General features: G+C 42.4%; 1 protein-coding gene across 2 annotated transcripts in view; it reads left to right on the top strand.

The window, feature by feature from the left end:
- Positions 1-8,764: 8,764 nt before the first annotated feature.
- The window catches only part of ULK4 (unc-51 like kinase 4), a 511,648-nt gene continuing 496,481 nt past the window's right edge, over positions 8,765-23,931 (top strand). For both annotated transcript variants that reach the window (XM_024753918.1, XM_024753910.1), the window contains exons 1-3: positions 8,765-8,911; positions 18,031-18,224; positions 22,698-22,797. In XM_024753918.1, coding sequence (XP_024609686.1) covers positions 18,087-18,224; positions 22,698-22,797 — 238 coding nt within the window. In that variant the 5' untranslated portion in view covers positions 8,765-8,911; positions 18,031-18,086. The remainder of the gene's footprint in view (positions 8,912-18,030; positions 18,225-22,697; positions 22,798-23,931) is intronic.

Genomic DNA, 23,931 nt, shown 5'->3' with positions numbered 1-23,931 from the left:
TTTCCCCTTTTTTTTTTTTTTTTTTTTTTCCGGTACACGGGCCTCTCACGGTTGTGGCCTCTCCCGTTGCGGAGCACAGGCTCCAGACGCGCAGGCTCAGCGGCCATGGCTCACGGGCCCAGCCACTCTGCGGCATGTGGGATCTTCCTGGGCCGGGGCACAAACCCGTGTCCCCTGCATCGGCAGGCGGACTCTCAACCACTGCACCACCAGGGAAGCCCTCTTCTTCCTCTTTTTAAAGAGGTGATCCTGATAATATATCCCTAGGGGCCTCACTTCATCCTTAGAAATTCCAAGATTAACAGCCACCACCAATAAAACCAGCCGTTTTTTTTAAAAAAGTTATATTATAAAAAATTTCAAATATAAAAATAGAATCAAAGGGACTTCCCTGGTGGTCCAGTGGCTAAGACTCCGAGCTCCCAATGCAAGGGGCCCGGGCTCGATTCCTGGTCAGGGAACTAGATCCCAAATGCCACAAATAAAGATCCCACATGCCGCAACTAAAGATCCCACATGCCGCAATGAAGCTCCCGCATGCCGTGATTAAGACCCAGCGCAGCTAAATAAATAAATAAACAAATATTAAAAAAAATAGAATCATAGAGTGAGCTCGATGTATTCACCACCAGCTTCAAGAATTATCAGTGCGGAGCCGATCTATCTCTACCCTCACACAAGCCCCACATCCCTTGAATTATTTTGAAGCAAATCCCAGTCCCGGACATCATATAATTTCACTCATAAACATCAGTGTTACAACTGGGGCCAAGATCAGACTTAGGGTTAAGGTTAGGTCTAGGGTTGCAACAGAGTGTGTTTTAGGGTTATGGCTTGGGCTTGGCTTCGGGCATTTGTTAACCTTAGGACAAAGAGCCATAGGGCGGAGGTAGGGCTACGTCCAGCGTTATAATTAGGATGAGGGTTAAAGCCAGTGGAATGCCCATATGGTGAATGTAGTACATGTTCTTGATTTCACACCCAGGTTTTCTAGCCTGGCTAGTGTGCGCATCCTCCATTCACTTCCTTCTTCTGAAATTTACTCTTACCTTAACTGCAACAACCTCAACCCTGGAAATTAGGTTGCCCGTCCCTAGTAGCCTGCAGTCACAGTTTGACTGCTACAGGCATTCTAAAGTGACACCCTTGCCTCAAGGTGGGACCAGCTCTGGGGTGCAAATTTTGGTTCCAAGCTCCGCATGGGTTCAGGCCTATTGTAGTCTCCATTGCTTAGCTCTTCTCATGCCCTGTCTTGTTTCCCTCACTGCCCTCCCCCTACAAGCACTTTCCCAGTAAATCACATCCACAAGAATCCCCTTCTCAGGTTCCACTTCTAGGCAACTCAACCTAAGATAGTGATCAACAACCCAAATATAAGAAGGAGATTAATATTCTGAGCTGTCAAAAACTGACAGTCACCTACAATGCTTATCTCAATAAGAAAAGGAAACAAGATGCATAACCCCCACTGACTACATATCCTACTCCAGGGACAATATTTTTCTCTCTCTCCTTCCAGTAAGCTCAAGGAGGCAGAATCCCATTTTTTTGTTCACTGCTTTAGCCTCAGGAGCTAATGTAGTACCTGACACATTGTGGGCCCTCAATATATATCTATTGAATGAATGGACAGATGATACATATGATTCCTCTAACCCTGCTCCTAGACTACTGCTGACTCCAGGCAGTCACGATGCCAGACTTTTCTCTCATAATCTGAGGTTCTTTAGTTACAGCCAGGCCGTGAGACAGCTCAGTGCCCTGACTCGAAATGACCCCCAGTCACACACACTGCACTGCCTTGTCTTAACCATTTTCCCTCTCTGTATCTTTTGTCATCCTTGCCCCTTCATTCTCTGCGATAATTTTTCTTTCTTCTGTATTATTAACATTTAATACCCAGGGGATTAAGAACCATCTCCAACTGGTTCAAAAATGGAGAACTCGATGGCGCAACTTTAATAAGCTAGCAACAAACCTCAATGTGCTTATTAAAAAATTGGTCTGTAATGAAGGAGGCACCACAAATTCCCGAGGAAAGGAAGAATTTTAGCGCTAGGATAATTGGTTAATTATTCTGAGGGGTAATAAAGTTATAACCTAATTTACCAATGTTCATCAGAACAAATTACAGATGGACTAAGTAATCTGATACCCCAAACTGAAACAAGTAGAAAAACAGGTGAATAACTAATTTCCATGTGGGAAATGCCTTTCTAAGGTTAAAAATAATTTTTTAAAAATCACAAAGGAAGTGTTAAACCTTTGGCACCACCCCATCACATATGAATTTATCCTCAGGCAAAAAGTCAGAGATACTTGCCAAGATGGATGTATAAAAATGTTCATTTCAGTGTTAACTATGTATCAGGAAAGAGGAAAAGAAACTGGCGTTTACTCTCGACAAGGAGAGTGTGCCTCTCCTCTCCCCTATCAGAGACTGTTAGGGAGGTTGACCTAGTAATTTGTAAGAGAAAAATCTGAACTCAAATAATCTGCATATTCTTTGCACTGCTAAAGGTAAAAGTCAGGAGTGGGCGACATTTGTTTAGGCAAACTCCTCAATGACTTCGCTGATGATGAAAGGTTAGATTAGGTTAGTTCTGTCTAGAGGGAGGCGAGTAATGGATAGAGAGTTTAGATGCTCCAACAGATAACATGCTAAAACTTACAATTTTCCCCTGAGGACAAGGAAGAAAGGGAGGTAAAGTCCTGGATGAGTAGAAGAGGTAAGAAAACTTGCAGGCTGTAGATCGGCCACACTCCATTTTGTCCATTTAAATTATAAATGTATAAAGTACACACATATATAAAATATAATTTAAACATATATTCATTTAAATTACATGGTGTACAGATAGAATAGGTAGTTCAGTTGTGTGCTTCCAAGTTAGAACTGTTCAAAATGCATCTCTTATACCCAGTCCTGCACCCATCCACCCACTTCCCCTCCACAGAGTCAGTAGTTACTGGTTTCTCGTCCATCTTTCAGAAGATGGTGGATCTACTCTTTTATATATGAGCGACATATATTCTTGCCCCTCTTTTTTTCTTTCCACAGATGGTAGTCTTCTACACTCAGTGTTATGCACCTTGTTTTTTCCCCTTAATCATTAGTCTTGGAGATATTTTCATATCAATGCACAAAGAGCAAATTCATTTCTAATTTAATCAGTCTCCTGTTGATGGACATTTGAGCTGTTACCAATTTTTAAAAATTACAAACAAGGCTGTAATGAATACTTTTGTGCGTACGTCGTTTTGCAAATGTAAGAATATATCCACTGGATAAATTTTTAGAAGTAGAATTTCTGGGTCAACGGGGATGTGCATTTATTATTTTGATAGATATTGACGGATCGCTCTCCCATCAGCAATGTGAAGGTGCCTGCTTTCTAACACCCTTATAAGCATCATGTCTAACGTTCACTTAAAATTTTTATTGAAATATAGTTGATTTACAATGTTGTATTTCAGGTGCACAGCAAAGTGATTCAGTTATACATACATACGCACACATATATTCTTTTTTAGGTTCTTTTCCATTATAGGTTATTACAAGATACCAAGTATAGTTCCCTGTGCTATACAGTAGGTCCTTGCTGGTTACGTATTTTATATATAGTAGTGTGTATATTTTAACGCCAAACTCCTAATTTATCCCTCCCCGACTTCCCCCTTTGGTAACCAGAAGTTTGTTTTCTATGTCTGTGAGTCTGTTTCTAACACTTTTCAGTTGTTCCCTTTCTGGGCTGTAACCTCCCTCTGTTATTGCTACAACTTCAGTAAAACCTGTTTCACACAGTAACGTGGGCTTTGGGGAAGGAAGAAGAAGAAAGCACTGTCAGGTATACGAGGGGAGTCAGGGCCAGAGGTGGACAGGATGTGCTGGAGATAAGACGGTCGGAAGGGACCAGCCATTAATAAATTTTTTGCAAGAAGTGACCAAAAAATACATTTTCACTGGAAATCTAGTTCATCCAGGAGTTGCCACAGTATGTGCGGTGGATGTTAGAGTGATTAATTTTGTCATTAAAGGAAAAAGACATCCTAGGAGGCCAGACATTTTACAGGCAATGGGTTAGTATTATAAGGTTGAAAATCCCCTATCCAAGAGGGAGGTGGTGTTTGGCTTTTCAGGAATAAGTTGGTGCTGGAAAGATGATCATGCTTTCTCCCAGGCCTTCCAGAGTGATGGGGCACAGCAGTCCTGAGGCTCCCGGACTCCAGCTTCTGTCTCCAGGAGAATCTGTTCCTTGAAGGGAGGGCTGGAAACTCCATGACACCTTGGCCAGCCTCTGTGTCCAGTTCTCTGGGGAAATGACAACCTAGAAGAACATCATAGAAACCATCTCCTGCCCTCTCGGTTTATACCCCTGGTTAGTGGATTCCTCCCCACCCTCCATTCTGTTTCATTCATTTCTTTTTTTTTTTGGTATGCGGGCCTCCCACTGCTGTGGCCTCTCCCGTTACAGCTCCAGCACAGGCTCCAGACGCGCAGACTCAGCAGCCATGGCTCACGGGCCCAGCCGCTCTGCGGCATGTGGGATCTTCCCGGACAGGGGCATGAATCCGCGTCCCCTGCGTCGGCAGGTGGACTCTCAACCACTGCGCCACCAGGGAAGCCCTCATTTCTGTTTTTGTCTTTACTAATGCTTTCCTTCTATTTCCATGGGGATCATTTTGTTGTTATTTTTCTAAGCTCACTGTCCTTGAGCTAAACCTAACAACAAAGAATTGGCAAATCCACAACCATAACGAGTAACTTCTAAAAATGGTTCTCAGGAACTGGCAGAGCAAGCAGGACAAAGCGACGTAAAAAGAGGATTTGGAAGATTTGAACATGCCAGTTAATAAGCTTGAAGATATGCATATGAAATTTTGAACCCAACAAATAAAAACAAATCTTCTTTTCAAACTCCTGTGGAACATTTAAAAATAGTAACCACCGATTAGACCACAAAGGAAATTTCAAAAAAATCCCCCAAAGCCAAATAACATACAGGCCAACTGCAACAACAGCAAAATTTGTTAATTAAAACCAAACAAAACCGTAACTCTTAAATATCTCTTAAAGAAAAAAGATAATGCAAACTATGGATGCTATACCTTTTCACGTCTATAAGGCTATTATAATTTTGAAGTTTTAGTCTGCTCTCTGCATTGTTTTTGTTTCCTCTGAGTTACTTTATTCGTTTGCTTATTTTAATCTTTGTCTTTAGAGTCTTTTCTTGTATATCATGATATTTCTGGCTATGTGTTCACATGCAAGGGTAAGGCACTAAAAGGCTCATTCAGTGTTTATTACACATTTTGAGGGTTTATTGATGAATAAGCTGCATTTTGTGTCAAGGTGCTGAAATAGCTCTTTTATTGGGAGAACTTGCCTAAGCCAGAGGTCAGTATTTTCTCTTGGGCAAATCTCTTTTCCCAGCAAGGAACCTTCCAATCTTTGCACCGAAGATGAGAACACTAGCTACTGCCATCATTCTGGTCAGGAAGGGCCACAAAGTTCAGAAGACATTCTCTATCCTCTAATGCTCTAAGTCCTTTATTCATGTCATTAACGAAGTACTTCCAAGTTTTTATCTTGAAAGCAGAAGCAAGGGCAGAGAGACACTGCCCAGAGTTTCGAGTCAGTTGGTAGCAGAGGTGGAATTCCTTTCATCCACTACCAAGATGAGGATTAAATTCCCAGAGACTCACATGTTAGTGGCTGAGTTGGGGTTACTTCTGCTATAGATCCTCTGCTTATGTGAAGCCAAGTGCCTTCTGTGTTCCAGATGGAAAGGCCTCAGATTTTCCATCTGATGATGATTTCTTTCCTTGTTCTTAAGTGTCGTTATGGTTTAAGTTCTGATTCAGTCACTTTAGTGAGGATTTGGGAGGCTGCATAGTAAATTCATGTGTTCAGTTCCTTGAATCATGAGTCCAAATTATTTTGTGAGGACAGTTATAGCCTTTTACAAGTGTCCTGGTTTGGCTTCCTTCTGAGTAGAAGTGGAGCATCTTTCTCAGGTTCCCCAGTTGTCATAAGAATATGTGAATTTTTTTTTTTTTTGCGGTACGCGGGCCTCTCACTGTTGTGGTCTCTCCCGTTGCGGAGCACAGGCTCCGGACGCACAGGCTCAGCGGCCATGGCTCACGGGCCCAGCCGCTCCGGCCATGGCTCACGGGCCCAGCCGCTCCGCGGCATGTGGGATCTTCCCCGACTGGGGCACGAACCCGTGTCCCCTGCATCGGCAGGCGGACTCACAACCACTGCGCCACCAGGGAAGCCCAGAATATGTGAATTTCTTCAACACAGGTGCTGCATATTTAACTGGCTTTAAGGAAAAACTACACTCCAGGTATTTTTCATGGTAGATAAACCTGGATTTAAAGCTCTTCTATCATTAAAAGTTGTGACCTAAGCGTAGCAGTGTCAATGGAAGCTTCTCTGCTGAGCCTCTACTCTGAAAGCTTCCCCGGACTAAACAGACCAAGAGGGCTGAGTGCCCTGAAGCATACCCATTCCTGAAGAGGCCGGCGGCATTGAGTGGGGTAAAGCTATCTGCTTATGTGGAGCGAACACGGAGAGGAATCCGCCTATGAACTCATAGTGTTTACAACACTGCAGCTTTTCACAGCGCATGTTATAGACCTCGAGGATGCATTTATTTCAGGAATAAATTTTTCCTGACTAAACGGTTTGTTTTTACTTTGTAGCCAGTGAAGATTTAAGATTTTCTCTCTAATAGCAGCTAGAATACACAAAGCCCATTTCAGGGCCCATTCTGCACACTTACCATCATCCAGAGCCTTCAAAATATGTATTTTTTTGTTGTTGTATCTTCTATCCAGGATCCAGGTGAATTTTCTTAATTTGTTTGCCCTTTCCCTAATTTTTTTTTTGCCTAACTTTACATGTATTATTATTTTGCATGCTTCTTCGAATGAAGAAAGATAACCAATAAGTGATTTTTTCTCCTCTGCAATGTCTAACATAGTGCTTTGTTCAGAGGAACTTTGTATGTGACTGAATGAAGAGATTCTTTATGATAATCTAGACAGTAGGAAGAGGAAGCAGAAGGTATTTCTGAGAGGAAGAGGTTGCATGTAATTCGGCATTTGGTATCCTTCATGTCAGATTCATTCTTACCAACTATAATGAGAAGGAAAATCTAAAATTAAGGTGAAGGCAAAGGTCACCCTGAAAGTGCCCAGGAATTGAAGCAATTAAGAACATGGTGTTTCAGCTCTGCCCTGTTCAAGAACCTAAACAGCACTCAGCTGTTTTTTATTTTTTGAAATTGAACTAATGCCTGTTGAGGTCCTACCTTTGGTCCAGTGGTTGTCACTGAGCGGGGTGAGTTTTTCCTTCAAGTACTCTCTAGCTTGTGTTTGTGATATTGTCTTAAAATTATCTATAGCAGTTCTTAAACTTTTCTGGGTCATTGGTACCTTTGAGAATCTGATCAAACCATAGACTCTCCACCCAGAAGAATGCACATGCACACAACATTTTAACTGCCTTGGCAGGTTTATGTATTCCCTGGAGGCATCCAAAGAACTTAGGCTAAGAAGCACCAGGATTTGGTATTGTTTCTGACATGAACGCGTAGGCTGTCAAAACTCGGAATAAACTAGCTGATATTTCATTGTATGTCTTGATTAATTAGGAAGTGATAGATGAGGAATTTTTTTCTACATCAATTCCCTTAAATACAAAAAACTGACAATAATGGCTAATGTAAGACTCCTGAGAAGGCAAGAAGGGTTAGAAGTCAAAGAATAGGAGATGTGGTTAACTTGAGATCAGAGAGAGGCACGGTTCCTACACGTAAAGGTTTGCAAAGCGTGGTCCCTTATCGGCAATATCCACATCACCTGGAACCTTGATAGAAATGCGAAATTAGGGGCCTCGTCCTGATTTACAGAATCAGAAGTTCTGTGGGTGGGTGGGCTTGTTTTAACCAGCGTTCCAGATGATTCTGATGCCAAAGTTGATAATCTCTGCGCTAACTCGCATGGAAGAGAGGAGCTGGTGTTAACGTTTCTGGTGGTTGGAATTTGAGAACGTGGAGCTTTGAAAGTCATAAGCAACCAACTGGAGATCAGGGATCTGGTCTGTTTTCTTATGTACAAGAAAGAAGGTAATTCATAGCTTTCTTTTTTCTAAAGGGTCAGGAAGCTATTCGAGGAGCCATTCGTTATCCGGATTATGTCGTCACGTCCACCTGAACTCTGGAGGGCGTCAGAAAGAAAAAGGATGGAAGGAAACGGAGGACAGTGGGTGCAGGAAGAAATGACGAGGGCCCAGGACTCCACTGCCACCAACTATGCAACTACCGCCCAGGCAGCTCTCCTCCACCCGCCCAAGCCCCCAGTCCCCACACAAAGTTCGGAGGGACACTCTCCAACACTGCCGCCCACTTCCGGGCCCCAGTCAATAGCTACTCAAAGTGCTCAGCCAGTCAGCGCCCCTGTGCTCCTTCCGGCGTTCGGCGAGCTGCCCTGGAAACGGGATGGGCTAATCCAAACGCGGAGGGGTGCAGAACTCGCAAGGCCGGTCGCCGACGCTCTGAGCCCTGCACTTTTTACCCCGACCTAGGGTAGATCGGTGGACTCGTCCTAACGCTGGGCGCGAGGCGGCTTCACTTCCAGGCCCCAGCCAATGGGAAGCGAAACTGCTCAGCCAATCAGCGCCCTGAGCTCCTTCCGGCGTTCTGCGTGCTGCCCTGGAGACGGGCAGGCCGAATGCAAACACAGAGGGGTGCTAGACCTGCACGGCCTCACGCTGTCGGCCTTGCTCCATTGCTTCGCCCCTGGCTTTTGGCCAGTGGACTCGTCCAAAGGGGTCGGGGGCGAGACGCGCGCGCTGGCGGCCGGCCTCCGGTGGACCTGCGGCTTCTCCCCACCGAGCTAGAAGGTGAGCGGTAGTGTCGTTTTTAATGTGGGTTCCTGTGTCTTTCAGCGTTTGTTGGAGAGACTGTAGGCCTGCAGGGAGCCGCCCACCACCCTCCCTCCCTCCGTGGACCCTGTGCCCTCGGCGCCCCCTCTCTCTTCGGGTTCTGCTTTGTGTTTGTGTTAAACCCTGCACATCTTTTGGTTCAGGGTACGCGGGACACCTATTCTAGACCTGGGTTCGGGAGATGCGCTTTATAGACGCCCCGTATTCGGAGTTTTATCCCTTAAAACGCTGATTTAGCTTTCCGGGTTCTAAGCCGGCCTCGCTGACTGATGTCGGTGGACATGGGGAGGCAGTGAAAGCCGCCAGTTCGCCGGCCGCGATCTACTTGGGGTGGGGAGGAGAGGGTGTTTACGTAGCGACTTAGAGCCTACACTTCCGACGTCAGACCAGGCTCAAAGCTTGCAGTTGATTTGGTCCGAAAAGTGTTGCGAGGAGGAGCACTTGTTTAGTGCTTAGCATAGTGCCCGCCGCCTTTTGTGCTCTCGGGAAAGGTTGACTTCGCCTGCGGTTTTCAAAGGTAGCGCGCATCCGGACGGCGAGTTAAAACGCAAAATTGCTGGACCCTGTTTCCAGAGTTTCTGATTCAGTAGATCTGGGCCCAGGGCGGGAATGTGCATTTCTATCGAGTTTCCTGGTGTTGCTGATTGCCGCTAGAGAGGGAGTTAATGATTTGAAGGTGGGGATGATTAAGAGGAGGGTTCACACATGTCTTTACCAGCGTGCTGTTACCACCTGAACCGTTTCAGAGTTTATTGAATGTAGGCTCTGTCCGCTGAATCTTAAATGCTTCAGTTGCTCGTATGTGTGAATTCCTCTGGCTTCTGGCTTCTCAGATGATACCTAGGTGAACTTGTAGATTAAAAGAGACTTAAAAATGCACCATACTTTTAGAAGATGTGGAAGACTAAACTGTGGTGTATGGGAATGCACACTACAGTGAGAAAACTATAAAGAAACGCATCAAAGTCCGGAGAGTGATTACTTTTGGGGAGTAGGAGTTGTTATTGTCCTAGGCTCGGAAGGGATTCTGGGGTCGCTGGCAAAGTGCTATTCCTGACCTGAGTGATGATTACAAGGATGTCTCTCTTATAATAATACATTAAAGTATACATTTATTTTGTGGGTTTTTCTGTATTTGTGTTTTATTTTACAAGTTGACGTTACAAATGTTAAAAAAATGCATATTAGGAAGTCTAAGGTGAGGAACATCCCTGGAGTGAGTCAAAAAGAATCTTAGTCATGGGCTTTCAAATTTGGAAGATAAACTTAGAAGACCATCTGATCTAATTCTTATTTTAGCCTAAGGAAGTGGAGCTCACAGAATCGGGAAGTGCTGCAGGTAATAAACCCTCGTCTAAACCCAGTTTGTAATTGATGTGTTTTGTTAATTTCAGCTGCCTGCTCTGCTCAGATGCCTCTATTCAGTGAAAGATTGAGGACGTGAATTTGGCCTGACTCAAATTCAAAATTTTAAGATTTTATTTTCTTGTGGCCTAAAACCTTGTTTTCAAGAAATCACTCATCTTACATAAAAACTTATTATTTCAACATCTTATTCTGATGTATCCTAATGTACCAATTCGTGAACATTTAATTAAGGTCTCTGGTTATTTTTTTTGCTACATAATTACTCCTGTTAAGGCTGCATTTTAGTGGGTTAGGACTCGGCACTGGTTCTGTTTACCTGAACCAAAAGACTGGCACACATTTCTCCAGGAAAGATGGGTTTATTTGGCATCAGCAGGGAATCCCAATTCGGGGTGTGTAACCATGACAAGCCACCGTGCAATTCCCCAGCATGGCAGGGAAGGCGAAAGCTTTTTTTAGAGAGGAAAAGGAAGTTGGGAGGGCTGTAATAAACAAAGAATCCATGGCTTTTCATTGAGTTGAGTCCTTGCCAGCCAAGAAGAGGAATCTTTCTTCTTCTCGTTGGGCTCTGCTATCTTTGCAGGGCATGAGAGCTCCCCGCTTCTGGTCTTCTGACTCTAATTGAGGTTTCTGTTTATTAGTTTTTTACACTTCTCCATTTTGATCAAGATTTTTCTCTGAAAGCGTTGCTGATCAAGAGTCAGGTTTTCTAGTTTCAGGGGCTTTTTGTCCCTCAATGTTGGGAAGTATCTTTCCTGGGTGTAGTGTCTCAAGTCGGAGGGAAAGTGCACAGATGGGAAACCTATTAAGGTCACAAGTAACGAGGAAAGGTAGGAGGGAGAACTCTCAGGCACTTTTAATCTAAAATCCGTATGTTGTCAAGATGATAGATATTGGCGATCCTCTGAAGTCTTAGGCCATCATCAAAGGTTTGGCTACTGTCTGGTTAGGCCATTCAAAATGGCTGTTCTCTGCTCTCTGTACAGGCCCTGCTTGACCAGTCCCTGCTTCACTCACATGACTATCCAATCATCTTAATTATAGAGGTTAATTAGTCCCTGGTAACTGACGAGCCCATCTGATGTCAATTCCCGCCCCCATAAATGGTAGCCTCCTCCTCCCTTGAGTAGTGAAGAGTGCTGCCATGTCCTGTCCTGTCTGCTGTCTGCCATACACGGTGGGGTGTCACTCCAGGACCTTGCTTCAGGCATGTAAGATTCTCTGTCCAGTAAGCCATTTATGTCTCTGTCACTGAGTCTGGGCTCTTCCAGGCTTGGCAGCTACAAGGCTTGCAGGCCTGAGGGGTGCAGCCTAACAGTGGCAACCTTCCAGCAGGTCTGATCTGGATATCTTGGGAAAGCTGTCTCATCAGATACTGTCTGCTTCAATTGTGGGAAATCTTTACTTTCAGGTCACCAGAGGATGTGCAGGTCCAGTCAGAGTGTGGTGCTTCCTTTAGATGTATTGTGAATCCTAGAGTTGTATTCCTTGGAGTTGGTGGCACAAGGGTTGGTTACTAGTATTTGATAGGGGCCTTCCCAGTGATGCTGAAGACAGTTCTTCTGGAAGTGTCTTTTCCAGTAAATGAAATCTCCAGTTTGCAAGGTGTGATGCTTAAGGTCTTCGTCTCCTGAGGGTGCATGGTAAAAAGACTGCTCTACCGGGCTTCCCTGGTGGCGCAGTGGTTAAGAATCTGCCTGCCAATGCAGGGGACACGGGTTCCAGCCTTGGTCTGGGAAGATCCCACATGCCTCGGAGCAACTAAGCCCGTGTGCCACAACTACTGAAGCCCGTGTGGTTAGAGCCCGTGCTCTGCAACAAGAGAAACCACCGCAACGAGAAGCTGGCACACTGCAACGAAGAGTAGCCCCTGTTTGCTGCAGCTAGAGAAAGCCCGCGCACAGCAACAAAAACCCAGCACAGCCAAAGGTAAATAAAATAAATTTAAAAAGACCACCCTACCAAAACATGTTTTTTTTTTTTTTGCGGTACGCGGGCCTCTCTCACTGTTGTGGCCTCTCCTGTTGCGGAGCACAGGCTCCGGACGTGCAGGCTCAGCGGCCATGGCTCACTGGCCCAGCCGCTCTGCAGCATGTGGGATCTTCCCGGACCGGGGCACGAACCCGTGTCCCTTGCATCGGCAGGCGGACTCTCAACCACTGCGCCACCAGGGAAGCCCATCATGGTTATTTTTAATAGAGACAATTAGATCTTTCAATGTTGGAGTATCTCTCCTTTTATTAATTGTGGGTCGTAAGAAGCAGGAGACAAGTGCTTTGGGTGTCCTCTGATGATCTCAAAGGTTGAGAGTTTCTGAATTCCAAAAGGGGTGGATCTGAGATTTAGAAGGACCAACAGCAATGCTTTTGGCCAAGGTGTTTGGAGGGTCTTTACACATTTTGCCAATTGAGTCTTCATAATGCTGTTAGTACGTTCAACTAAACCAGAGGATTGAAGATGGTGAGTAAAGTGTAAGTGTTGTAAAACCAGCTGAACAGCGCACACTTGTTGAAGCACCTGGCCTGTGAAATGGGTTACTTGATTACTATGAAGTTTGAGAGGAGTTTCCCAAGTGGCGATACTCTTTTCCAAAAGGACTTTAGCCACGTTAAGAGGCAGTAGGCTGTCTGCAAGGGAAGTCCAGTGAAAACGTACAGACCGTGACTAAATCATACTTTATTCACTAGATGAAGTTTTATGAAATCCATTTGCCAGACCTCAAATGGTCCATCATGCTGATGAAAATGTCCCGGGGCAGTACACACAGGCTACATGGGTTGTATTTTGACAAGTGAGGTAGGCACCTTTTGTGGCCTTCTTAATGTTTCCCCAGCAGTATTGATTCATGAAGGCTATCATTTTGTCAGTAGACTGATGCTTTAATGCAGCTTGTACAGTGGTGAGGAGTGGGGATCTTGGTCTCCCATAGGACTGTTGTTACTTAGTTCAATCCAGAGCTTTCTCTTCTATCAAACCAACAGTTGCTGAATTTCTAATTTTTTTTTTTTAAGTCAGCAGGCAGCTTTCTTTTATTTTTATTTATTTATTTTTGGCTGCATTGGGTCCTCGTTGCTGCATGTGGCCTTTCTTTAGTTGCCGCGAGCGGGGGCTACTCTTCGTTGCGTTGTGCGGGCTTCTCATTGCGGTGGTTTCTCTTGTTGTGGAGCACGGGCTCTAGGCGCGCGGGCTTCAGTAGTTGTGGCACATGGGCTCAGTAGTTGTGGCACGCAGGCTGTAGAATGCAGGCTCAGTAGTGGCGCACGGGCTTAGTTGCTTCGTGGCATGTGGGATCTTCCCGGACCAGGGCTCGAACCCGTGTCCCCTGCATTGGCAGGTGGATTCTTAACGACTGTGCCACCAGGGAACCCCCTGAATTTCTAATCTTGTTTTTCCTTTTCTGAGGCCAACAGTTGGGCCTTTCTAGCCAGTTTTTCTAAATTATCATTTGGAGAAATATCTCTTTGGACCGTGACAGAGGTTTGGCTGCCGTTGGCCCCTTTAAGGGCAGCATTCCTTGTAGAAATAGCAGCAAGGTGATTTCCTTTTGCTTCCAGAGAGTCAAGCTTAGAATGCCCTGGAATCTTAATAATAGCTAAAGTGGCAGGTAAAAGTATTGCATTCAATAATTCCCGAACATAGGGGCCACTTAAAATTTTATTTCCACTGGAAGTAAAGAAGCCACATTGCTTCCCTAACATTCCAAAATCATGAGCTACTCTAAAAGCATATCTACTATCAGTGTAAATATTGACACTTTTGTCCTTGGCTAAACTACAAGCCCCTGTAAGGGTGTGTAATTCAGTATGTTGGGCTGAAGTAGCCATAGGTAAAGATGCTGCCTCAACAACATCAAAAGGAGTTGCAATAGCATACCCAGCACAGTATTTGCCGTTGTCACCTTTAAAATAACCAGCAGTGAACTATGAGAAGTCACGTTTACCCAGTGGAATTTCTTATAGAACCATGAGGTGGTTCGTGTGGAGAGGTACTTTGTTGGTGAAGGAGGGGAGAAGAGTAGCCAGGTTAAGTTATTACAACAATAAAAGAGTTATGGGAGGGGCAGTTAACAAAAGGATTTCATAGGCGGTGAGGAGGCCAGCTGATAAACGTTGAGTGTAATGAGAATTTAGGAGAGCTATTGCATGAGGCATAGATGGTTAAAGGGGATCCCACATGATTTTCCCAGTGGCCTTAACCAAAGGGCAGTGGCTATAATGGCTCTAAGGCAAAGGGGTATCCCTGTGCCACAGGGTCCAGGTGCTGTTTATAATACTCTTTGGGCTGATGGTGGTCTCCATGGTTTTGGGTGACTACCCCAAAGGCATGCTCTTCCTTTTCATATACAAAAAAGAAAAAGGGAATATGATAATGGAGATGCCCAAGGGCAGGTAGGTTCATCAAACTCTATTTTAAGGCCTTGAAGGCTGTGTCTTGTGGTCCTTCTCAAAAGATTGGGTTGAGGTTGTTATTGTTGAGTAAAACACGTAGAGATTTGGCTGTAAGCGAAATGTGGGATCCAATTTCTGCAGTAACCAACTAGCCTGAGAAAACCTCACAGCTGGTGCTTAGTTTTGGTTTTGGGAAACGTAGGCTGCCATGAAGTCTATCTGGGTCTAGGTGTAGCCCTTTTTCTGATATTAGATGCCCTAAATATCAAACCTGGGTTTGGGCAAATTGCAGTTTTTCTTTGGTGACCTTATGTCCCTTTAAGGCCAAAAGCTTTAGGAAGTGGATGCTATCTTCCTGTGTTTCTGTTTATTAATTAAAAAAAAATTTTTATTGAAATATAGTTGATTTACAATGTTTTAATTTCAGATGTACAGCAGAGTAATTCAGTTATACATGTTCATTAATTTTTTACAGTTCTTTTTAATGAGTGGGTTTCAGGGAGGAGAGGAATGTAAAAGGGACTTAGTAAAACTGTTTCTTAAAATAGATATTATCTGTGCCTGTTTTGGGTTTGATTGATTTAAATTCAAAACTGTCCCACATTTTTTCTACTTAGAATTTAGAAATTTCGCTGTTAATAGTTTGATTTCTTATTTGATCTAGATACCAGGTTTATAATCCAAATGACTAAATGTAATTACTAGCCTATAAGTGTTTTTAATTTTGGCTGCATTGGGTCTTTGTTTTGTGCGGGCTTCTCATTGCGGTGGCTTGTTGCGGAGCACGGGCTCTAGGCACATGGGCTTCAGTAGTTGCAGCACATGGGCTCAGTAGTTGCTGCACATGGGCCTTAGAGTGTGTGGGCTTCAGTAGTTGTGGTACGCGGGCTCAGTAGTTGTGGCTCGCAGGCTCTAGAGCGCAGGCTCAGGAGTTGTGACGCAGGGGCTTAGTTGCTCCGCGGCATGTGAGATCCTCCTGGACCAGGGCTTGAACCCATGTCCCGTGCATTGGCAGGCAGATTCTTAACCACTGCACCACCAGGGAAGTCCATGAGCCTACAAGCTTTTATAGTAGAATTTTTCCCATCTTGCAGTAAGTTTTAATTTCATTGGAAGTTGGAATGATAGAGTTATTCCTAGATTCTTAGATTAATGGTTTCCTATACGAAGACAGGGGTCAGTAAACTATTGCCTACCGGCCAAATCTTGCTCCTCTGTCTGTTGCTGTATGGCTTATAACCAAAGATGAATAAGTTCTGGAGATATAATGTACATCATCGTGATCACAGTCAGCAAAAATGTACTATGTACTTCGAAGTTGCTAAGAGACTAGATCTTAAATGTTCTTGCCGGAAAAAAGAAATAATTATGTGATGAGATGGTTACCATCATAGCATTACTTAACACTATTATAATGTATAAATGTATCAACACGTTGTACCCTTTAAACTTACACGCTGTTATATGTCAGTTATACCTCAGTAAAAATATTGAGATAAAATTCACATACTATAAAATTCAGCCCCTTTAAAATTGTACAATTCAGTGAATTTTAGTGTATTTACAAAGTTATACAACCATCCACATTATCTAATTCTAGAACATTTTATTTGCCCCCAAAGAAACCCCATACCCATTAATTTATTGCTCTTTTACATTCTGTTTCATAGGGATTTTGCTATGTTCTGACTTCCTGGGTACCATACGGAAACATAAGCTGTTTTTAAAGAGGATATCTTACTGCTTGGATAATTTCTGGGAAGTTTTATGTAGTCTAGCATGTATAATCCTCCCAAAGAGATGCCAGTTTAAAAGATGTTTTTGGTTGAGTAAATAACTTTGTTGTTGGAAATATGTTTAATATATCAAGTCCATTATTTTATTTCAGTTTTAATTAAAAATCTAGACTAGTGGGCTTCCCTGGTGGCGCAGTGGTTGAGAGTCCGCCTGCCGATGCAGGGGACACGGGTTCGTGCCCCCGGTCCGGGAAGATCCCACATGCCGCGGAGCGGCTGGGCCCGTGAGCCATGGCCGTTGAGCCTGCGCGTCCGGAGCGTGTGCTCCGCAACGAGAGAGGCCACAACAGTGAGAGGCTTGCATACCACAAAAAAAAAAACAAAAAACCTAGACTAGTAAAAGACTACATCAAATTGTTATTCACTCAGGAATACTAGGGGATTTTTCTTGGCAAAGAAAATGAACTCATTATCTTTGATAATGATGTGGATGTTTTAAAAAAAAATTCTTGACTTAAAACAGGAGTTGGCAAACTTTTTCTGTAAAGGGCCAGATAGTAAATATTTTAGAGCGTGTGCAGGCCATAGGGTCTCTGTTACAACTACTCAACACTGCCATAGTAGCCTGAAAGCATCCTTGGGCAATATATAAATGATTGAGCATGGCTATGTTCCAATTAAGTTTAATTTATAGAATAGGCAGCAGGCTGGATTTGGCCCAGGAGCCAGTAATTTGCTCAGCCAGTAGTTTATTTGCTTCGAATAATATTTGGATTGACGCCAATCCTTATGGATTAGATAGATGTACTATCATTCCATATTTGTTTATAGAGTGTATTCACAGACATTGTCTCATTTCTCATCATTTGGGTTTAGGTGGGGCATATTACCCCATTCATTATACAGATATTGACACAAAGTGCTTTCCAGTGTAACAGAGAAAGTAAGAGAGGTATCAAGATACACTGGCTGAAATCTCACTCATTCCCTGATTTTGTTCCATGTATTGGAAATAGCTGTCATTTTCATTATTTTTATTAAAGTCTTGTTACTAGGGCGTTGAATATTAGTTTGTGAATTGTTTATTTTTTTCCTTTTTTCATTCTATGAAAAAGACTTGTATTCAACATTTGTAGGTGAATATTTTGAATTTATAGAATTATTAGATTTATTTACATATTAAATAGCTTAGGCTAATTAATCATGCAACTAGCTTGCATTTTAAAAAAATAAATTTATTTATTTATTTGGCTGTTATTTGGTGTTCGTTGCTGTGTGCATGCTTTCTCTAGTTGCGGTGAGTGAGGGCTACTCTTCGTTGCACGGGCTTCTCATTGCGGTGGCTTCTTTTGTTGCACAGCATGGGCTCTGGGTGCGTGGGCTTAAGTAGTTGTGGCTCGCAGGCTCTAGAGCGCAGGCTCAGTAGTTGTGGTGCAGGGGCTTAGTTGCTTTGCGGCATGTGGGATCTTCTCAGACCAGGGCTTGAATCCGAGTCTCCTGCATTGGCAGGTGGATTCTTAACCACTACACCACCAGGGAAGTCTCAAGCTTGCATTTTTAAGTGTCATTTTTGTTTACTTTTTAGGAGCTAGAGATGCTATTAGGCTGCCATTTTATCAAACGTGAGAAGTCAGCCCAGAGATGGAAAACTTCATTCTGTATGAAGAGATTGGCAGAGGAAGCAAGACAGTTGTCTACAAAGGGCGACGGAAGGGAACAATCAATTTTGTAGCTATTCTCTGTACTGATAAGTGCAAGAGGCCTGAAATAACCAATTGGGTAAGTCAAGTATGTTTCCCTCCCTTTGGGAAAAACAGAGTTATGATCAGATAGAGTAAGTAGTATGTAAACAGAAGCCATTGAACTCACTATAGCAAATGGCACATTTTCAATTTGGAATGGGCAGCCTTTTCTCTGTAGTGCCACCAATCCTGAATAATGACTAATAAACATACCCAAGTAATTAGCAACTTAGGTTTTTGTTGTTTGTTTTTGTAAGTCAGGGAAAATATACTCTATATTAGATCACTTACTTTTAAATTTAGTATATGATTATGAAGCTTTCCAAAGGCAGGACATTGGGTGAGAGTGACTTGGGTTTGCAGTAGCTGTACCAACTTTACAGCCCAGGCTCCTTGGACCAAACCTAGCTTTTTTTTTTCCAACTTTTTTTTTTTATTGCGGTAAAATACACATAAAATAAAATTTATCATCAAGCATTTTTAAGTATACAGTTTGATATTAAATACGTGCATATTGCTGTGTAGCCATCACCATTTTATACGAGGTACCTTTCAGAAACAAAGTACAAAGGTGATTGCCGGAGGCCAGGGAAAGGGGAAATGGGGAGTTATTGTTTAATGTGTATAAAGTTTCAGTTCTGCACGATGGAAAGAGTTCTGGACAATTCAACAATCAAACTCTTGGTATTTTCCCAAAAGAGTTGAAAACTTATGTCCACACAAAAACCTGCACACACATGTTTATAGTAGCTTTATTCAAAATTGAAGCAATCAAGATGCCCTTCAGTAAGTGAATGAATAAACAAACTGCTACATATATGCAATGAAATACTGTTCAGTAATAAAAAGAAATGGGCTATCAAGCCACAAGGAGACACAGGAACCTTAAATGCACGTTGTTAGGTAAGAGAAGCTGATCTGGAAAGGCTACATACTGTATGATTCCAACCATATGACGTTCTGGAAAAGGCAAAAGTATGGAAACAGTAAAAAGATGAGTAGTTACCAGAGTTTGGGGGGCGGGGGGAGGAGTGGGAAGGATGAATAGGTGGAGTATAGAGGATTTTAGGGCAGTGAAACTCTTCTGTATGATACATGTCATTACATATTTGTCCACACCCATGAAATAAATATACACTCTGTTTTCCACAGAGGCTATACCATTTAATATTCCCACCAACAGTGTGCAAGGGATCCCATTTCTCTACATCCTTGCAGGCACTTGTTATTTTCTGTTTTTTTGTTTGTTTGTTTCGTTTGGTTTTTGTTTGTTAAAACAGCCATCCTCATGTACATGAGGAGATGTTGGCTTTTGAAAGGTGTGTGAACAGTTTAAGGGAAGACAGGTATATGGGGGGCAAGGTGCACAGTAGTTGGTAGATTCAGAGCTGGGAACATGAGGAATTTCTCTTCTGAGGTGAAAATCTAAGCCTTCAGTTAGGAGATGGGGGAAGGGGAAGGCAGTGTTCTAGAAAAGAGGAAAGAAAAGGTGTGAATTAGTTACCTGGAGAACAGACCAGCTGGGGCCATTTGAGATTGGGAATCATCAGTGGAAGGTAGCTCAGTCAGCGTGGTTTGTGTCTGCTTAAGTGCCTTGGGTGTATGCAGAGTGTGTGGAGGGTTGAATTGAACTGGAATAGCAGTACTAGAGCGAGTGAGCTGGAAAGTGAGTGAGTGGTGGTCATGGACTAGGGTGTGTGGAAGAGATTTTGGAGAGAATACAGTTATCAGTAAAAAGAAAAAATCTAGGGCTTCCCTGGTGGCGCAGTGGTTGAGAGTCCGCCTGCGATGCAGGGGACGCGGGTTCGTGCCCCGGTCCAGGAAGATCCCACATGCCGCGGGGCGGCTGGGCCCATGAGCCATGGCCGCTGGGCCTGCGCATCCGGAGCCAGTGCTCCGCAACGGGAGAGGCCACAACAGTGAGAGGCCCGCGTACCGAAAAAAAAAGAAAAAACCTAGCAATGCTGTCCAGTAGGAATATAATGGGGGTTACAGACATTTTTATTTATTTTTTATTTTTGGCTGTGTTGGGTCTTTGTTGCTGTGTGAGGGCTTTCTCTAGGTGGTGAGCGGGGGCTACTCTTTGTTGTGGTGCGCGGACTTCTCATTGTGGTGGCTTTTCTTGTTGCAGATCAAGGGCTCTGGGCGCGTGGGCTTCAGTAGTTGTGGCACACGGGCTCTAGAGCACAGGCTCAGTAGTTGTGGCCCGTGGGCTTAGTTGCTCCGCAGCATGTGGGACCTTTCTGGACCAGGGATCGAACCTGTGACTCCTGCATTGGCAGGTGGATTCTTAACCACTGCGCCACCAGGGAAGTCCTTGTGGTTACAAATCTAATTTTAAAGTTCATAGTATCTACGATGAAAAAGGAAAAATCGGTGGAATTCATTTTATTAATATATATTACATAATCCAGTATATACAAAGTATTATTATTTCAGCGTGCAACCAGTATAAAGTTATCGAGATATTTTTCTAATTTTGATGTTAAGTGTTGAGCATCTGGTGTGTATTTTACACTTGGGGCTCGTCCCAGCTCAGACCAACTGCTCCTCAAAAGAGCACAGTAGCCATCTGTGGTGAGTATTGGCCACTGTATCTCCTGCATTGGCCAGCACAGGCTCCAGATGGGTGGTTGCGGTGAGGGTGGAGGGTGAGATTGGCAGCCCAGCGTCTGGAAGAGTGGGTACTTGGCATGTACTGAGTGTACAAGAGGGTCCGGAGGGGTGTGCTGTGGCCTGAATTCTGTCGGGATTTCTGTACCTCTTTTATTTTTTCACTAGGACCTTCCCTTTTCTGTGCCAGAATCAGCAGAGATCCCTTTAAACTTGCTCACTGACGGTTCTGCGCATTTTCTCTTGGCCTTATATTAGGGATCTATTACAAGGTGCTCTTCAAATTCTTTCTTAGTCACTCTGATGCTTGGTTTTCTACTCTTCTGTCTTCTAAGTCATGTAGATTCATTTTCCTTTATTTTTGGTACAGTATGAGCCCACCTAATTGTTCCTAGAGTGTGCCAAATTCCATTTCTTGTTTTTTTTTTTTAATATTTATTTATTTATTTGGCTGCGCCGGGTCTTAGTTGCGGCACATGGGATCTTTTTTTCTTTTTTTTAGCTGAGGCATGCGGGATCTAGTTTCCTGACCAGGGATCGAACTCAGGCCTCCTGCACTGGGAGCATGGAGTCTTAACTACTGGACCACCAGGGAAGTCCCCAAATTCCATTTCTAAAATGGGGAGCTCTGTATTTCTACTAATTATGGGCCCGTTAGCCTGTGTTGAGTGACAGTAGAATTTGTAATTTTTTTTTTCTTTTTTAAAGAAAATCAGAAAGCAAGGGTGCAAAGCACTTTGGTAAGTTAGTCATCAGCAATTCTGAGTCTTGATGGTTCGCATACATTTTTGTGGTTTTAGTTCCTATATTTAATGGGACTTTTAAAGGGAGAAAGCAAAAATTCCAGAAGCAACTTAGCGTTTTTAAACGGACAGGCTTTTGCATCTTTTTTTTTTTTTTTTTTTTAAGTTCTTTATATGTGACTCTATTTTATTTTATTGGCTTTTGCATCTTTATTGTTGAGTTTTGAATTCACTCTTGTTTTTGGTGCATAAATATTCTTATAATCTAATGGAAATGTACATTTTAAGATCGGTAATCATTCCTCTTTTAAGAATCTAGGTGAATTAATATTAGAATTCACTAAGGATATGCTGAAAAAGAAAATAGAAGGCTTTGAGAGTTCTTTTCAATATTGTAAAAGTAATACACTGTCATTATAGGAAATTTGAGAATGTAAAGAACTGAATAGAAGGAAAGAGCAGCATTGTTGTATCACCCAAAGGCAATCATTGTTCTTTTTGGTTTGTTTCTTGTCTTTTTTTCTATGGGCTTTTAAAAATTTTTCTAATCATGGTATTACATAATTTTATTTCTTGCTTTTTTCACTTAACATTATAACGTCATTTTTCCATGTTATAAAATTCAACGAATACTTTAATGTTGGCCTAATAATAATTATTAATATACAACTTGTTTAACTATTATTGTATTTTTGAGCCTTTAGGTTATTCTTACTTAAAGGTTTTTTTTTGTTTCCTTTAAAATTATTTCTTTTTTCCTCATTATGAAAGTACTGGGTACTTAATATAGGAGATAGAAAATGAGAAGTAGAAAGAATTTAAAAACACAAGTAATTCTCCTCATAACGGCAGCTATTTTGATGTATACCGTCTGGTCATTTTTCCTATGAATATTCTTTTGTGATGTTAATTTACACAAATACACAAAACTTTCGTACAAGGTTTTGTTTGTTTTTAAAGACTGTACATTGAATTAGCATTTTTCCATGTTACCAGCCTTCATAACCATCATTCTTAATGTCTGTATAGAATTCCACTGAATAAATTCCAGTGTTTTCTTATTTATTTCCCAGTTGTGTATTTAGGTGTTTCTTAATAGATGCAAGGGTTTAAGAACTTTTTTATTTTAGTGTGAATGCTGTGTGTTTTTATAGGTTCGTCTCACCCGTGAAATTAAACACAAGAATATTGTAACTTTTCATGAATGGTATGAAACCAGTAATCATCTCTGGCTAGTCGTGGAACTCTGCACAGGTAAGATCATGTAAGAAGTGCTACGATTGTAGCCACAATATATAGTTTTGAAAAAACATATGATGTAGTTTTTTTTTTTATAAATTTATTTTATTTATTTTTGGCTGTGTTGGGTCTTTGTTGCTGTGCACGGGCTTTCTCTAGTTGTGGTGAGTAGGGGCTACTCTTTGTTGCAGTGAGTGGGCTTCTCGTTGCGGTGGCTTCTCTTGTTGCAGAGCACAGGCTCTAGATTCGCGGGCTTCAGTAGTTGTGGCTCGCGGGCTCAGTAGTTGTAACTCATGGGCTCTAGAGCGCAGGCTCAGTAGTTGTAGCGCACGGGCTTAGTTACTCTGCGGCATGTGGGATCATCCCAGACCAAGGCTCGAACCCGTGTCCCCTGTTTTGGCAGGTGGATTCTTAACCACTGTGCCACCAGGGAAGCCCTGATATAGTTTTTGCTATTTTCCATTTTTCTTCTATTACAAATATAAGCAGTGTTGATACTATTGAGTACATTAACTTGAACACCTATTGCTTGATAGATATTAGGGACTGGAAAAGGGCAAAGGTGTTTGGTAAGAGGAAGACGTGTAAAATTCAATTTGGGGTTAACTTTACTTTGGTATAAAATAATGCTAAATCACCTATATAACACTTAGAAATCTTTTTTAGTGATTATTGATCAAAAAAGCTTTCCCATTCAGTAAAAGCAAAGTATTTTAGGTCAACTAGCTATTAGCTAATTAGTTTACAAAGTGCTTATCTTTTTATGCAAAGGATACTTGCTCTTATAAACTTAAGCAATATGGAAAAATACAAAGATGAATCAACAAATACCACCACCTAGCAATAATTAGAGATAACATGTTATAGCTCTTGCTAGCTATAACTTTCTAGGACTATATACAGGAAGAAAGGTGACTAAATACATAGATACTGTATTATCTGGGCTTTCAGTTGCAGTGTCTTTAGGAAAAAATGTAACAAGTACCATGGTTAGTGTACTTCTATTTATACACTGAGTAATAATAAATCATTAAATATTAAGATGAAATATATTATAGCTTTATGAATCTCCTACATACTGGCACTTAAGAATTTAATACAGTCATTAAAGAGGTTATTTGGAATAATTTATTTGCATTTTATTTTTCT

Source organism: Neophocaena asiaeorientalis, unplaced genomic scaffold (genome assembly GCF_003031525.2).
Source record: "Neophocaena asiaeorientalis asiaeorientalis breed wild unplaced genomic scaffold, Neophocaena_asiaeorientalis_V1.1 scaffold121, whole genome shotgun sequence".
NCBI lineage: Eukaryota > Metazoa > Chordata > Mammalia > Artiodactyla > Phocoenidae > Neophocaena > Neophocaena asiaeorientalis.
The sequence above is the reverse complement of the archived record's forward strand: the minus strand, read 5'-3'. Positions and strand labels throughout refer to the sequence as shown.